This window comes from Cnephaeus nilssonii (genome assembly GCF_951640355.1).
Source record: "Cnephaeus nilssonii genome assembly, chromosome: 15".
Taxonomy (NCBI): domain Eukaryota; kingdom Metazoa; phylum Chordata; class Mammalia; order Chiroptera; family Vespertilionidae; genus Cnephaeus; species Cnephaeus nilssonii.
The window spans coordinates 1,150,611-1,166,528 of record NC_137086.1 but is presented as its reverse complement, the minus strand read 5'-3'; the positions used below and the strand labels follow the sequence as shown (position 1 = coordinate 1,166,528).

At 62.7% G+C, this 15,918-nt stretch overlaps 1 protein-coding gene across 1 annotated transcript in view; it reads right to left on the bottom strand.

The window, feature by feature from the left end:
* RSAD2 (radical S-adenosyl methionine domain containing 2) overlaps positions 1-13,450 on the bottom strand; it is a gene marked incomplete at its 5' end in the record, with an annotated part of 22,482 nt that extends 9,032 nt beyond the window's left edge. Inside the window, 3 exons of the mRNA XM_079791587.1 lie at positions 450-637; positions 7,607-7,749; positions 13,331-13,450. Of these exons, the coding sequence (XP_079647713.1) occupies positions 450-637; positions 7,607-7,749; positions 13,331-13,450 (451 nt within the window). The remainder of the gene's footprint in view (positions 1-449; positions 638-7,606; positions 7,750-13,330) is intronic.
* Positions 13,451-15,918: the final 2,468 nt, after the last annotated feature.

The following is a 15,918-nucleotide window of genomic DNA, read 5'->3' as shown; positions in this document are numbered from 1 at the left end:
GTTGGATCGGGTCGGACCCATGTCGGGGCGTCCCGGGGTGATCAGAACGGGCCTCGTCCCTGGCACCTCTCGGGACAGAAATTGGGAATCGTCAGGGGTGACTGTGGACCAGGACACAGCAGGATGGCCCTGCCTGGCGTCGGTCCCACGGAGATGCTGGCCACGCCGCCCGTGAGGTTGCTGCCGTCTGCGCCCCCAGAACCAGCACAGACAGAGCGGGTTGGGGACGGACTGCCCGGCCCTCAGCGGGGTGCACAGGTGCCCCCCCCCCCAGGCACACACGGGGAAGGGGATGAAGTCAGTGTTGATGACCACACGGTGCACTTTCCAGACGTAAAAGAATCTGCAGACATGAATCCTTATTCCTGTCGCCGCCGGTCCGCGCCCCGCCGACAACGCGGAGGCCCCTGTGGGCGAGTGACGGCTGCGAGCCCGTTCGGCGCTGTCACCGAGGTGCTTCAGGGGCTGCTGCGTCAGACAGGCCGAGTGCCGCAGGTCCCCGGAAAACGGCGGGTCCCCCGCGTTCCCTCGCCCGGAGGCTCTGAGCGCCGCCGTCAGCGCCTTCCAGAGGGTCTCATAGAGCAGGACCCGGGGGCGGGCTGTGGTCGGCGCGTCCGGCTTGGAGGCTCTTCCTAACCTGACGGTGAGAGGTCATAGGAGACACACGTGCAGGTTCCCACACGCCACGCTCTCCAGGATTCGAGATCCTTCCTGAGGAACCGTCTACAGGAACCTGGTCAGCCTGAGTGCGGCTGACGTCCTGTACCAACAAGAGAGAGCCGGCTGCAGCACGCCACGCCCCTTCCTCAAACACCGCCCGCCGTCCCGTCCCGTGGTTCTCAGGAGCCTCCCCCAGCATCCCGTCCCCCGGCAGCAGGCCTTCACCCCGGCGGCACGGACAGACGCCCACGTTGACGGAGGCTGCTCAGGAGCTGACGTTAGCCAGAGGCGTGGGAGGGACAGCACGCAGCATAGGAGGACGGGCCAGGGTCTCAGAGGTCAAAGGGCATGCCGCAGTCAGTCGGGGCTGGGCGGGGGGGGGGGGGGGGGGGCAGGCAGACAGGTGAGAATCAGCAGCAGTGGTCCAGGTGCTGAGAGCCCAGGAGAGAGGGCAGAAGGCGGAGAAGGTCAGGGGCGGTGCTGGGAGACGTCCTCCTCCCCCCTCCCCCTCCCCCCTCCCCCCCGCCGGGGAGTGAGTTTTAGAGAAAAGTAAGAGTTCCTTGAGAGGGAGAGCTCGAGGGCACCGGCAGCAGGAAGAACAGCTCGGGAAGGGCGCCGAGGACGGGTGGGGTGTCTGTGCTGAGACCTGAGACGCACACGGAGAGGGAGTGAGCGGGCGAGACAGCAAACGGCATTTTACAAACCTTTCCCGAGAACAGCCGAGGCCTCGACTCAGCAGCTGGTACTCCCCGAGCAGCTGCGACGAGACCTCACCCCGTCCTGGGCTCACTAAGGCCAGGAAGGGGCAGCCGGCATCCGACGCATGGAGATTCGGGCAACGTTATCTCTGCCCCCCCTCCCCCCGGCCTCCTTGTTCATCCACAGGGGCCACCTGCCTGTGGGGCCTAGGCAGAGGGGGACAGGAGGCACGGCTCTCAAAGACCATCAGAGCATAGACGGTTCTAGAATCCAGAGTCACCAGAGAGATCTGGTCAACCAGACCACCCAACGCATGGCTGACCAGCGCTCGTGCCTCTGCCCGAAGCCAGGGAATTGCATGTGTGTGCTCTTTGTCACGTGCAAGGCGTCCCAGTGCTCGCCCCCCGGGGCTGGCGTCTTGGGCTGAGGTTTCCTTCTCTGGCGAACGCCTCCCGACGTGCACGAAGCCGGCCTCCCACGCAACCCGCTTCCGTGTGTGTTTTCCTACGTGTGCCGTCCGCCGTGGTGTGAAGGGCTTGCGCTGGGCACCGTGAGATCTGGAGCTTTTTTCTTACGGCGAAGCCAAAACAACGCCACTAACCGCCTCCCTGAGATCGCAAAGGCCTGGGGTATTTTAGGCACACGGCCATGACTGGAGGGCGAGGCGAGGCGAGGGCGGGGAGGAGGCAAATTAACTTTGTGCTTTACACCGAAGCCAGGCTTCCCTGGTTTTGCTAATGGAGGTGATTATGGAACATTTTAATGTCAAAGGTTTGAAAGCCATTCTGTGTCTTAGTAGATCTTAAAGCTCTCTGCTAATGACTAGAGCCTTGGTAAAGCGGTGTGCATGCTCACAAGCACACACGTGCACACAACGCACACACATGCACATGTACGCATACATGCATATAAAACACACAAGTGCACACACGTGCATACACAAGCACGCACACCTGCATATGTACACACACATGCATATAAAGCACAGATGTGCACACACAAGCATGCACACATGCATATGTACGCACACATGCATATAAAACACACAAGTGCATGCACGCACATGCATATGTACGCACATGCACATAAAGCATACATGTGGATACATGAGCACACAGTACATACAATGCACAAGGGTTCCAATGCACATATAAGCACACATGCATATGCCTGCATACAAAGCACACGTGTGTGCACACACTCTGAATGCAGCAGAGAGAAGCTGACTGCGTTACCTGTCAGGCCGCCCCCAGCTCCCGGGCTGCTCCCAGGCGATGCTGGGGACGCGGGCACCCCCTACCAGCGCCACTTAGACGCGCAGGAGGGACCATCATGTCGTCCGTGGACGATGCAGCGTCTCCCTCGCAGTCTGTGCACATTTCCGTCCCTTTTCCTGTCGCATTGCCACCGGCAGGACTCCTGGTGGACGTGGAAAGGGGACGGCGAGGGGGACATCGCGTTCGGTTTTGGTCTCGGGGGGACACTGAGTTGCTCACCATTAAGGATGCTGTTGGCGGTAGGTTTTTGTAGATGTTGGAATTCGGTTTCTCTCTCTCATCAATTCTGTCCCTTCCCAGGAGCGCATCCAGTGTTTCCTGCCTCTCCTGCCTTCCTCCACGTGTTCTCAGCGTGCGCTCTCTCCCAGGCTTTCCCGGCGTCCGAGCCAGGAAGCCCCGAGTCCAGGGATGGAGGCTGTCCCGGCCAAGGAGGGAGCCCGGGGTCCATTCTGAGCCCCATCCTGAAGGCCGGGGTGTGTCCCGTGGAGCCGGCAGGACGGACGTTTTCACAAGGGGAAGTCCGTCGTGGATGAATGGAGCCTGGCTGCTTGCTAGAATGTTCCGTTACCCAGTCACCCCGCTTCCAGTCCAGGGAGAGGAACGGAGGGTCTCTGTGCAGTGAACCGTGTGTCCATGCGGACAGCCACCGGCCCGGCGAGAGGGCCCGCGAGGTCCCCACCGCGTGGCCCGGCGTGTGCTTCCTGGGGCTCTGGGTCCTTGCTTTCCACGCATCCAAACAGAGCCTGAGCTTCACAGGGGAAACGGGTGGTGCGCCGTGCGGTCGACTCCTGTTGTCACTGTGGGGTGTGTGTGTGTGTGTGTGTGTGCATGTGTATGTGTGTGTGCGTGTGTGTACCACATACCACAGGAAAGGAAACCGAAAAACAGAGCTTGAGGAGGATCTATATATAAAAGGCTAATATGCAAAGTGTCCCCTCGGGAGTTCGACCGGGAGACCTGGAGTTCGATCATTGCCATGACGTGCACTGACCACCAGGGGGCAGCACAGAATGAAGGAGGGCCCGGCCGGCAGCGAGAAGGCCCCGATGGGCCCTGATCACCGGCCACGCCTCGGGACCCTACCCGTGCACGGATTTCATGCACCGGGCTAGTTTGAAAATAATCACGTGCTCTCTCAGAGTGGAGGCCGACATTAGATGGCGTGGATCTGCGGAGAGTCACTCACCAGCCACGCCCACTTTACCGCTGACCCCTCAGCTCCGGGGTGGGATGGAGTCGGGGGAAATCGGAAGCCAGCCCAGCAGGTCTCCACTCCTGAGCCCTCTTCTCTTGACTTTGTTTTCTAAATTGTTTCTTCTTTTTTAATTTATAAACTGGAGGGAGTGGTTTCTGTAAGTATTTTCTTGCTACATTTTGTTTCCATTTTACATGCTTTCAAGTGTAAGGGGGATGCTTTGGTGTGGCCCAGATTTGCAAAGTCATTGTGCCTGAGTCTCTCATTTCCAGATGACAATATCATAGCACCATTCTCATCACCACCCCACACACATACAAACACTCACACACACACACTCACACACACACACATACACACACACACTCACACACACACATACACACACACTCACACACACATACACTCACGCACTCACACACACACTCACACATACACACACATACACACACACAGACACACACACACTCTCACACACACTCACACACACATGCACACACGCAGGCTGATGGGCCAGCGCAAACGTAGTCTTGTGACGCTTTCCCCAATACACTGAATGACTTCTCCATGTTTTGTGCTCCAGCTCCCCACCCGCTCAGCTCTGGGGTGGGGGGGGAGGGGAGGCCCCAGAGTTGGTTTGGTTAATAGCCCAGCAGTTTTCCTGAGTCCCTCCATGGGGGGGGGGGGGGGGAAAGACACCATAAATGTGAAAAAAAAGTTCCCCGTTAGCATTTCCAAACCCGTCAATGGAGACTCCGCCCAGCGAGAGCGCCCTGACCGGAGCGGGATGGAAAGCCTCCTTCTCAGGGGCTGACGGCGGGTCCCAGACCCTGTATTTACCCCACAAGACGGACGATGTAAACAGCCCAGGAGATGGATGTGCACAGCCCGGGGCAGGGTGGGCAGGCCTCCTCGAGACCCTGACCAGGTCCGAGGTTGAGAAGAGGGGGCAGAGGGAGGGGGAGAGGAGAGGGAGAGAGGAGGGGGAGAGGAAGGGGGAGGGGAAAGAGAGAGAGAGAGAGGGAGGGAGGGGGAGGGAGAGACCAGCCCGCCATCTGCCGGGGTCCTCCCCGGCCCCGCACAGGATGGAGGACGGGCCGTGAGCACTGAGGCCTCTGATCGGGCCCAGTGCTGGGAGCAGACGCCTCCTGCCTGGTGCTCAGCTCCCGCAGCAGCAGGGACCCGGCAGCGCCTGGGCCTTCATGCCCCACAGCGAGGGTCCTGCTCGGAGGACGGAGACACGGGGTCCCTGCCCCCACGGGCAGGCTCAGGGGAGGACGCCCAGCGCCCAGCGCTTATTTTTCAAAGGGAGACTTTGCTTTCCTGTCTCATTGTGTGTGCATGTGCGTTTGTGCACGTGTGTGCATGCACGTGAGCGTGTGTGTGCATGTATGTGCGTGTGTGCATGTGTGTGTGTGCATTGAGAAGCAGGGAAAGGCGCCTGGCACAGCCCCGCCCCGCCCGCCGTCAGCGCTGTGCGGGGATTGGCTGGGACAGATGTGCCGGAGGGATCATCCAGCCTCTGGGCAGAGGGGGCGGCGTTAACCCTGCGGGTGCCGAGGCCTGAGGGCTGGGGGCAGGGACCGTGGCCCCGTTCTTAGGGTCTGGCTGAAGGAGGAAGGAGCCACTGAGAACTTGAGAAATGACATTCGATGCATTTCTGTGTCTAAAACCCTCACTGGATGACCAGGCCAGACCAACTCCAACCCCAAAACCACCACAACAAGAGAGCAAGGCGGGGCCGCCCCGGCCCACCCTCCCTGGGCTGTGGGGACGAGGCCGGCCGCTATCTCATTGGCTGTACTGAGGAGCCTGAGGGCTGGGGCGACTGCGCTGGACTCTCCCTCAAGCTCAGCCGTGCTCCCCAATCTGCCCTGGGCTCTCCCTCAAGCTCAGCCCTGCTCCCCAAACTGCCCCGACTCTCCCTCAAGCTCAGCCCTGCTCCCCAATCTGCCCCGGGCTCTCCCTCAAGCTCAGCCGTGCTCCCCAATCTGCCCCGGGCTCTCCCTCAAGCTCAGCCCTGCTCCCCAAACTGCCCCGACTCTCCCTCAAGCTCAGCCCTGCTCCCCAATCTGCCCCGACTCTCCCTCAAGCTCAGCCCTGCTCCCCAATCTGCCCCGACTCTCCCTCAAGCTCAGCCCTGCTCCCCAAACTGCCCCGACTCTCCCTCAAGCTCAGCCCTGCTCCCCAAGCTGCCCCGGACTCTCCCTCAAGCTCAGCCCTGCTCCCCAAACTGCCCCGACTCTCCCTCAAGCTCAGCCCTGCTCCCCAAACTGCCCCGACTCTCCCTCAAGCTCAGCCGTGCTCCCCAAGCTGCCCTGGAACAAGCTGCCCTGGAACAAGCTGCTGGCTCTCCATCCGCCCGAGGAACCTTCAGTCCATCCCTCCGGCTTCACTTCTCGTGGGCGTGGGAGGGACTCGGGTTCTGTTCATCCGCCTCCGTCCTTCATCGCCACGTCACAACGTGAGAGGCACCACGTGCCACACTGAAAACGTGTAAATCCAACTCATTTCAACTAAAACCGAGACACTTCCAACGACTGCCTGAGCTCCGTGCGTCCTGGACCGGGGCCACGGCTCCACACGCCGACGTGGGGGCGTCCGCAAAGGCTTCTCGGGCGAATGACCTTGTGCAACAGGCACGTCCGTGCACCCAGCTCCTTCCTCCACGTTTCGGCCAAATTGCCAGGAACGCCCAGACACCAGCACTTTGGGCCAAATGCGCAGGGCGGAAGGTTTCCTTCTGGGGCGAGGCCTGGAGACGGGACGGGGTGACCTCGCCAGCATGACCCCCGGCCTCCAGCTGGGCGCGTGCAGCTCTCCGCCGATTCTAAGCATCATGCTTCCTGCTGGTTACTCCCTGGCAGGCCATCGGAAGGCTGGATACGTTGTTTTAAAGTTTTCCTTTTTTATTTTATTTATTATTATTATTTAAAATATTTTTTATTGATTTCAGAGAGGAAGGGAGAGGGAGAGAGAGGGAAACATCAATGACGAGAGAGAGTCACGGATCGCTGCCTCCTGCACGCCCGCCACTGGGGATGGAGCCTGGAACCCGGGCACGAGCCCTGACCGGGAATCGAACCCGGGACCCTTCAGTCTTCAGGTCGACGCTCAGCCACTGAGCCACGCCGGCCGGGCTAGCTCTCGTTCTCCGTTTTAAAGTACTGTGACTTCTAATTTTTTTCCATTTCCTTGAAAGTGAGCGTAGGTGTGCCTTCTGTCCCCCAAAGGAAACCGGGGTACACAGGACGCTCGGTTGCGTTCCTCACAGTCTCCGCCTCCCGTGGGCACGAACCTCCAGGACGCAGACACCCGTGCTGCTCGCCTGCTCAGCGCCCGTTTCCGGGGAGGAGCCTGCCCGCCGGCCACTGGCGTCGAGGAGAGCGGAGGTGGCGCCCTCTCTGCCCCTTGACCTGCCCGGGAGCGGCCGCGTGATTGGCAGGCCTGCGTGGGTCCAGAGGGCCACGGGGCAGAGGGGCTGTGGGTGCGGGGAGGGTCCTGGGGGCGCCGGCTGGGTCTTGGGAGGCTGCCGAGGTGGGGGAGCCGCCGGGGGTCCGTCCGGGAGAGGGGACGTCGAAGCTGAGAGCTGGCGTGTCGGTAAGGGGACCTCAGAGCCAGTGGGAGCGCGGGGGGTGGGGGTGGGTGGCAGGCGCCTTCCCCACGCGGCTCCTCCGTGGGGCTGGTATCTGAAGGCACAGCTCTGCTCTCCACGGTTTCCCTAGGAAAGAGCTGGAACGTCCTCGCTGGGGACCTGCGTGGGCCATCCGGACACTTCGCGGCCCGGCTGCGACCCACGGGCATCCGTCCTGCCGCCTGCTGGATGGCCTGGCGGTCCTGCGCCCTCCCTCCCGAGGAGTCCACGTCCACGTCCATGTCCACGTGAGAGTTTCGGTGGCGGCACCTCCACGCGTCCACCTGCCCCCGGATCGGTTGGTCCGTCAGCGATGGACGGCGAAAACCCAGCCCCAGGCCCCTCCCAGGAGAACCGACCTGCGACCCCGGGAGGAGACGCAAGCCCATCAGTTCATCCGACGATTTCCCGCGTTCAGGACGCGGCCACCTGCCCGGCTGTGCGGTGTGGCTTCACCGGGAGCTCATTAGGAACGCAGACTGTCGGGCGGCCTGGCTCAGGGGCTGAGTGTCGACCTAGGAACCAGGAGGTCAGGGTTCGATTCCCGGTCAGGGCACAGGCCCGGGTTGTGGGCTTGATCCCCAGTGGGGCGTGCAGGAGGCAGCCGGTCCGTGCTTCTCTCTCATCATGGATGTTTCTCCCTCTCCCTCTCCCTTCCTCTCTGAAACCAATAAAAACACACTTTTAAAAAAGTGCAGACTGTCGCCCCCCTCTCCCCCGGCCCCCGGCCCGCTGACCAGAGCGGGCACCAAGGCACGCAGAGACGGAGCGCCTGGGGCAGGCGGTCTCTGCCGTCACTCCCAGCTCAGAAACACGGGGATCCGAGGTCCCCCCATCCCCAGTGCTGTCCCAGCCCCCGCCCCGTCCCCTTGCCCGGACACGCCAGCGAGGAGCGATTTCTCTGCTGCGAGGAGTAGGCGGCCTCTTCCGTGCATTTCCCGGTCTCCCGGGGCCTCCGGGCGGAGGGAACCCGGGACTCAGGGGGTTAAGCGGGAAACGCATCGCCATAGGACGCTGCCACGGCCTCCCTCCCCTTGGAACCCGATCCTGCACAGCCCGGCGTCAGGTTCAATCGCATTTGTATGCCGAGGCGGCGCGGACGCTGATTTATGGGCGCGCAGCAGACCCCAGGTTTCCTGCCTCCGGTCTGTGCCTGTGAATGCGCGCGGACGGGGCGACCAACAGACACGAGATTATGTTGGGAATCTCAGGACAGCAGGCCCGGCTCCAGCCCAGACCCCATCACACTGACAGGAGAAACTCCGGCAGATGTCACGCCCCGGGGGGGGGGGGGCGATGGCGTGTGTGCCCCCCCCACACCCCTCCCCCCGGCCCCCACTCACAGATTTCTTGCAAAGGATGTTCTTCCTGAATTGGGGCGGCGTCAAGGCGGCGGCCTCGCTCTGTGGCTCTAGACTGTTTGTTTACAGGGGATCCTCTTTAAGGGATTGGGTGGGGGGGATGTTTACAGCGGCTGTGCGCTCGGCACCCACTCCCTTCCCCACGGCCCATTGAAGGGTCAGCGTGGGGAGAGCTGCGTGCACGTGGGGCCCGGGCAGAGACGGGCTGTGGCCCGGGACGGGGGGGGGGGGGGCGGGGAGCAGCGGGCAGCCGGGGTGACTGCTGAAGGCCAGCGGCCTCCCGTCAGCAGCTGCGAAGGACCTGCCGGGCTCCCGCGTTCAGAATTCCCGGGGAGCCGCTCCCAGGAGGCTGTGCGTGGGGACGGTCCCGGCCGGTGGGCCAGGACGGCCATCTCTCCGCCCTCAGTCCCTCCCCCGGCAGAGGGCCTCAGACTCGGCAAATCTGGTTACGTCGCGTTCCTTCCCGTGGTCGCCTCGATACACATTTATGTTCTTTCAGCAAACAGTAATTGAACCCTGACCGGTGTGGCCCAGTGGATAGAGCGTCGGCCTGCGGACTGAGGGGTCCCGGGTTCGATTCCGGTCAAGGGCATGTACCTTGGTTGCGGGCACATCCCCAGTAGGAGGTGTGCAGGAGGCAGCTGATCGATGTTTCTAACTCTCTATCCCTCTCCCTTCCTCTCTGTAAAAAATCAATAAAATATATTTTTAAAAAAACCATTAATTGAGACCCTATGTTGGATGGTGCGGGGGAGACAGGAAAACAGAAACGCAGGACAAGGTCACGGTTCTTACAAAGTGCCCGGACGGCCACACTCACCGTTTGTCGTCTCAGGGGCACCTGAGTTGCCTTCAGAACCAGAACAACTTTTCTCCTGGGAACCAGACACGGAGAAAGGCTTTGACAAAAGAGTTTGGGGAGAAGTAAAGCCACACACACACACATACACGCACACGCACACATGCACACACACACACATGCGCACACACACGCGCATGCACGCACACACACACATGCACGCACGCACACACACATGCACACCAAAACACACATGCCCACACAAACGTGCATGCACGCACATGCTCACGCATGTACACGCGCACGCACACACACACACACACACACACACATACACACTCCAGAGCCTGAGAACTACTCTCTGACCTGGGGCGTGTGTCCATGGATCGATGAGGTCTGGCGGGAAGTTGTCCGCGTCCGATCGGGGCCCCGTCCCGGGCGGGAGGAGACTGACCTCGGGGAGCGATGTGAGGGGTTTGATCACAGCCACACGTGTAAAGCCGTCCCCCCTCCGACAGCCTCTCCTCCCCGGCTCTGCCACTAGGGTGACCCGCCCCCCCCCACGTCTGGTCACGGTGCTACAAAGATATTTTTTAAAGTTTTAGTTGGAAAAACGAAAGTATTCGCTGGAGAGCCAGTGGGTTCATATCAAAACCGATCTAAGCAGGACTATTATCTACATCGAGTCACAGCGGTTTGGGGGAGACATGAGGATGTGGAGGAAGATCCCGAACATGTTCCATCAGCGAGGGGCCGTGAGTGGGGGGGCGTGGCTTCGTGTTCGTTGCTTTAAAGCCGCAGGCTCCATTGCTGCCATCTTTGCTTAGCGTCCCATCCTGTTGTTTCTGTAAATAAATAAAATACGTGGGTTTATAGAGGTTCATTTATAGGTCCCCCAACATGATTTTACTGATAAGATCTGCATAGTCTCTTCCTCGGGCGTGTTGGCCGGACGAGGCAGGGACTGATCCTGCCCCACAGCCCCCGAGGGTCACTATCTGTGAGGCCAGCAAGCCTGTCCCCTGGCCGGGCACCTCCAGGCCTGTTGTGACTTTGGTCGGTAGTTGGACTTTAGTTTGTCGGATTTTACTTCTCATTTTGTTCCATTTCGTTTTCCCCAATGTCACTGGGGGACATGAGGTTAAAACGGAGAGGATGTTTTCTGCACAGACTGGATGCTGAAGGCGTGTGCACACGTCTGCGGAGCCCTCTCCGTGCTGGAAAGCGAAGCGGGTGCGATGACTGTTTATGAGGTAACACGAGCTCGAGGACCAGCACACGGCGTGCTGCGGTGAGGCGGGTCCGCGGAGGGGCCGGCGTACAAGCAGCCTCGGTGGCGGGAGGTGAGGGCGGGTCTTGGCAACACTCGCCAGAGCGAACCGGACTCAGCGCGGAGAGTAGCCAGTTACGGCCCCCCCCTCCCCATCCCTTTCTGACTCGGGAACTGGCCCGCCGCCTCCATTTCACAGGCACGGCTGTGCGGGGAGAAGCAGTCCATGGGTCCGACCCGGGTCCTGCAGGGGGAGGGCCTGGGTCGGACGCTCCCAGCAGGCACTGGGAAACACCCCCTCTTCCAGGCAGTCCTCCAGGCTTGCGGCTTCTTCTTCCTGCCAAACCGGATAAGAGTCCATCACCCGCACACAGACGGAAAGAAATGCCCGAGCATGAGTTGACGGGGGAGAAAGGAACTTGCTTATTAGCGTTGGTGCCAATCCGGAGAACGGCTCGTGTGCAGGGGCCGGATCGTTCCAGAGCATCATCTCTTTCAGCTGAGAACACGCGTGTTTCTGAGACCTGATGATATCACAAGTGTATGTAAAGTTATTTTTTTAAAAATATATATTTTTATTGATGTCAGAGAGGAAGGGAGAGGGAGAGAGAGAGAGAGAGAAACATCAATGATGAGAGAGAATCACGGATCGGCTGCCTCTTGTACGCCCCACACTGGGGATCGAGCCCGCACCCCAGGCTTGTGCCCTGACCGGGAATCGAACCCTGACCTCCTGGTTCCTAGGCCGCCGCTCTGCCCCTGGGCCCCGCCGGCCAGGCTGCGTGAAATTCTCCGCGGCCGTCTCCTCCTCTCCGCGGCCGCCCGGCCCCCCTGCCTTTGCACGCTGCCCGTGTGCCGGCGCCTGCGGTTCGGCAGTTGTGCCACACGGTCGTCGCGGTCCTGGAGCCCACGCTCTGCCCTCAGAGTAGGCGTTCGGGTCTTAGTCTCAGGAGAGTGCCAGTGGTGACACCTGCTCTGATATGGGAGGCGAGGCCCCGGGAGCACACGCGTGAGCACACGTGTGAGCAGGTCAGAGGATCACCACCTTCGTTCCCCTCGATGAAGTCTCCCCTCCGGTGCCTCGGCCGGCCTCCGGATGGTGCCCACCTGAGGGCTTCTCAGCACACCCGCGGGGCTGCCAGGCCGAGGGAGGGAGACGCCTGCAGAGCCCGCCGCCGCCATCCTGCTCGCGGCGAGAGCCATTGCTTTGCACCGATGGACTCAACGTGGCACCACCTAGAGATGCCGCCCGTCCAGAACGATACGGCTCCTGAAAGAGGTGCCGTGTTCGTGATGTCAACAATAACGCGGGTCCGCGAAGGGGGGCAGGGGGGGCGGAGGCGAGCGCTGGGCGAGGGGCTCACGGGCGGAGAGAGGGCAGGCTGGCTCCGGCTCGCCCGTTCCCGGGAAAGGCAGCCACACCGAGCCGTGGACGGACGGACGCGCTTGTACGTCCGTTACCGACAGACATTGCCCGGACGGGACCGGGGATGTAATTCTGTTTCACACAACTTCTCCTTCCTCATGCACCTGAAACTCATTTAACCGGGCGCCCGCGTACACACGGCTGCACCCAGCGGCCTGAGGACCGGGCGCGGCTGCCGGATGTGCCGTGCGCGTCCCGTGGCCCTGAGCGGAGCGCGCCGTCGGGCGGTCTGTCCCACGCCGCGTGACGCAGCCTGGGTCCCAGGAGCTTCCCAGAGGCTGGGCAGCGTTCCCTGCGGGACGGTCACTGAGGCTCACCTGCGCACCCCCATCACAGACGGGAGGCGGGGCCCACGGTCAGGACGTGGGCGGAGCCAACAGGGTCCCCGGACCTGACCCCAAAGCCACCCTCGGGGGCTTTCACTCCTGACCGTGCTTCCCGGCTGACGAAATACAGGCCGCCGGCCCTGCCGGGCGGCTCGGCCCCAGGGGGGGTGGCGCCGACCCCGTACGCCGAGGTTGCGGGTTCAATTCCCGGCCAGGGTGCATCCGAGAGTGAAAAACGAATGCATCGGACTCAGTGGGTGAGCATCGACCTAGGAACCCGGAGGTCACGGTTCGGTTTCCGGTCAGGGCACAGGCCCAGGTTGCGGGCTCGATCCCCAGTGTGGGGTGTGCAGGAGGCAGCCGGTCAATGATGATTCTCCCTTGTCATGGATGTTTCTCTCTCTCTCCCTTCCTCTCTGAAATCAATAAAAAAAGAATGCGTAAATAAGTGTAACAACAAACGGATGTTCTCTCTCCCTCCCTCTCCCTCCCCCTCTCCCTCCCCCCTCTCTAAGAATCAGTTTAAGAATAATCACTTGGAATCCGCATGATCCCGCCTCTGCAGCCACATCACTCGCCATCGCCAGCGGGGGCAGTGCCTGCCTTTCCGGCAATGGCCGCTCTGCTTTGGGTTCGAAGTGCCTGTGAGCGTCTCTGTCCCACGTGGCGGGACGTGCCGGCACCTGGAGGCCCAGCACCAGCACCGGAGAGCTGCCTGGGGGGCGGGGGGGGGCCTCTATTCCAGAGCCGCCGGAGCCGTCCTCCAGCACGCACTTGCCTTTCCCTGTGCGCGGCGGCGGCATTGGGTGTCGGGTCATTCACAGGCCCGCCCGTCCCCCTGCCCCGGCAGGAAGCAAGCCATCCCAGGACCCCGACCCCCGGGGTGAGGAGCCGCCCGCAGGGAGCGCCCAGGCACAGCGCCGCGCACTCACAGTCCGTCCTCCGTGCGGCGCGGGCGGGCCTTCATGCGGGCACGTGGACCGGGTTTGGGGAGTCCTCCCAGGCGCCTCCTCGCGGGCGGAAATCTGTTCTCTTTGTTCCCAGCAGATGTCGGGGGCCCTGGGCAGCCCCGTCTGGCGCGCAGGCCTGTGACAGCCCCGGGCTGAGGGACGGCTGAATGCAAGCGTCCTGATCTGCATCTCACACCCATCGGTGCTAATGACCTCCCGCCAGCGTGAATAATTAACGAGGCAGGACGGCAGCTGCTGTGGCGGAGCGGGGGGGCGCACAGCGTCACGGTTCTGGGAAGGAGGGGGTCGACATCCTGCTCTGTCATCGCGGGGGCCGGGGGCTCGCGTGCCAGGGCCTCTGTGGTCGGACGGAAGGACGCTGTCACGGAGGGGGGGGGGTGTTGCACATAATTAATCTCCTAATGTCTGTCAGCTGGTGCCCAAGCACCCCTTTTCCAGGGCACAGTGCCTCCTGGGAGCCCAAGGACCCGGAGAACAGGTGCCCACCTGCCCCCCACGCCCCCCACGCCCCCCACGCCCCCCACGCCCCCCACGCCCCCCACGCCCGTCATCAGGGTCCGAAGTCGCCACAGGCCCAGCCCCCCCCTCCCCTACCCCCGGGACAGCGGGGACTGCGCCTCGAGGAGCCCCGCGCGGAGAACAAAGGGCCGGCGGGCGCCTGCTCCTCCCTGGCCGCTCGGCGGGTCTGCGGCCGCGTTCCCGCGGACACACACGGAGGCTTAACCTGCTCCCGTCTCTCTGCTTCTCCCTGGAAGGACCAGGCGCCTTCGAGACCAAAGGCGGAAAGCGCTCGACACGCGGCCGCCCCCTTCCCGGACGATCGGCCCGCCCCCGCCGTCCTCCCCGCCGCGGCTCCGACACGCCTGCCGGCGGTTCTCACAGGAACACGGCTCTGCTCTACGTGGGCGTCACTGGGAGGTGAATCCTGACCGTGATTCAACTCAGTGTCGAGGCCAATGGCAGACACCTTTAAAACAGGAAGTGTTTTCTAAACTCCCGGACGTCGCCTGCGCTGCACGCCGGGGGGACTCCAGGACGCTCACTCCGGGGACTCGTCTGTCCTGTGCTCTCCATCACCCGTGTGCACGCACCCCGCACCGCGAGCAGGCGGGAGATGGGCTCACAGCAGACGCCCCCGCCCCCAGGAGGCACCCGGTCCCACCGCTCAGAGCGCCCGAGAGGCTGCAGGTCCCCAAGGCGTCCGCGGGGGGAGGCGTGAGCCCAGCACCTCCCCATTATCCTCCGTCCGGAGCGCCTGGCCCGATCCAGACGCTGGCACCGGAAACAGGACGCCATTAGCCAACTGCCCGCAGTGACGTCACGGAATCGGCTGCCCGGGGGCTGCCAGGCACAGCCGGCCGAGAGCCCTCCGCGCGCGGAGCTGTTGGGTTTACTTCACGCGCGTTCGTGTCCTGGGAGAAGCGGGCGCTGTCCCCTCACCTGCAGGAAGCCAGGGAGGGCGCCCGTCTGTGCTGATGGGGTCCCGGGCGCAGGCACACGCGGCCCGTGTTCCGCACACTCGCCGCCGAGGCCGCCGCCGTCCTGCGTGTTCCTCCTGGTGCGTCCGGTGGGTCTCCAGGACGGATGTCACCTGACCACCCTCCCCCCCCACCCCCCGTGGGGACGTCCATCCTGGCGGAGTCTCTCAGGTGCGAGACACGCCTCGCCTCCTCCCAGCGGGCCAGGTGCTGTGCACATATCTATATCCATGTCCGTGGCGTGGGCACACGTGTAGCTCTCAGGAGACGGTGTGAGCTAACGTGTGGCCGGCAGGAGCAGCGGGAAGGTCAGTGAGGGGCGTCCGTCGGCAGGCCGCCGGCAGAAACGGTTTTGGGGGTGAAACACTTCCCAGAATCGGCTCCCAGCGCAGCCTGACCGACGGAAGTCAGCGACGCCCGGACCGAGGAGGGAGCGCTTCCCGAACGTGGCCACACGGCCGGCCCTCCGCCGCGGGTGTCAGGTGCTCTCCGTCGGGCGCAGGAGGGGGATTAACACCACATGCTCCGATGGGCTTTCCTGCCCACGTGGAATCCCGCCAGTGCGGGTTCGAAACCCGCGTCTGCTTTCCCGCCACTGGTACTCGTTGGGGATTCATTTGGGGACCTCCTCCTTCCCTCCCCCTGCACACGTGTCCCCGGGCGGGGCCTCCTGAACGCGGTCGGAGCGGGGCCTGCGGCCGGGAGCCGGGAGCCGGGAGCCGGGAGCAGGGAGCCAGGAGCGGGCCACGTGGCCGGAGCAGCAGTCTGGGGGAACCGGTTGAGTCTGGGCTTATGAGAAGGTTCTCACCCTGTGGACACACC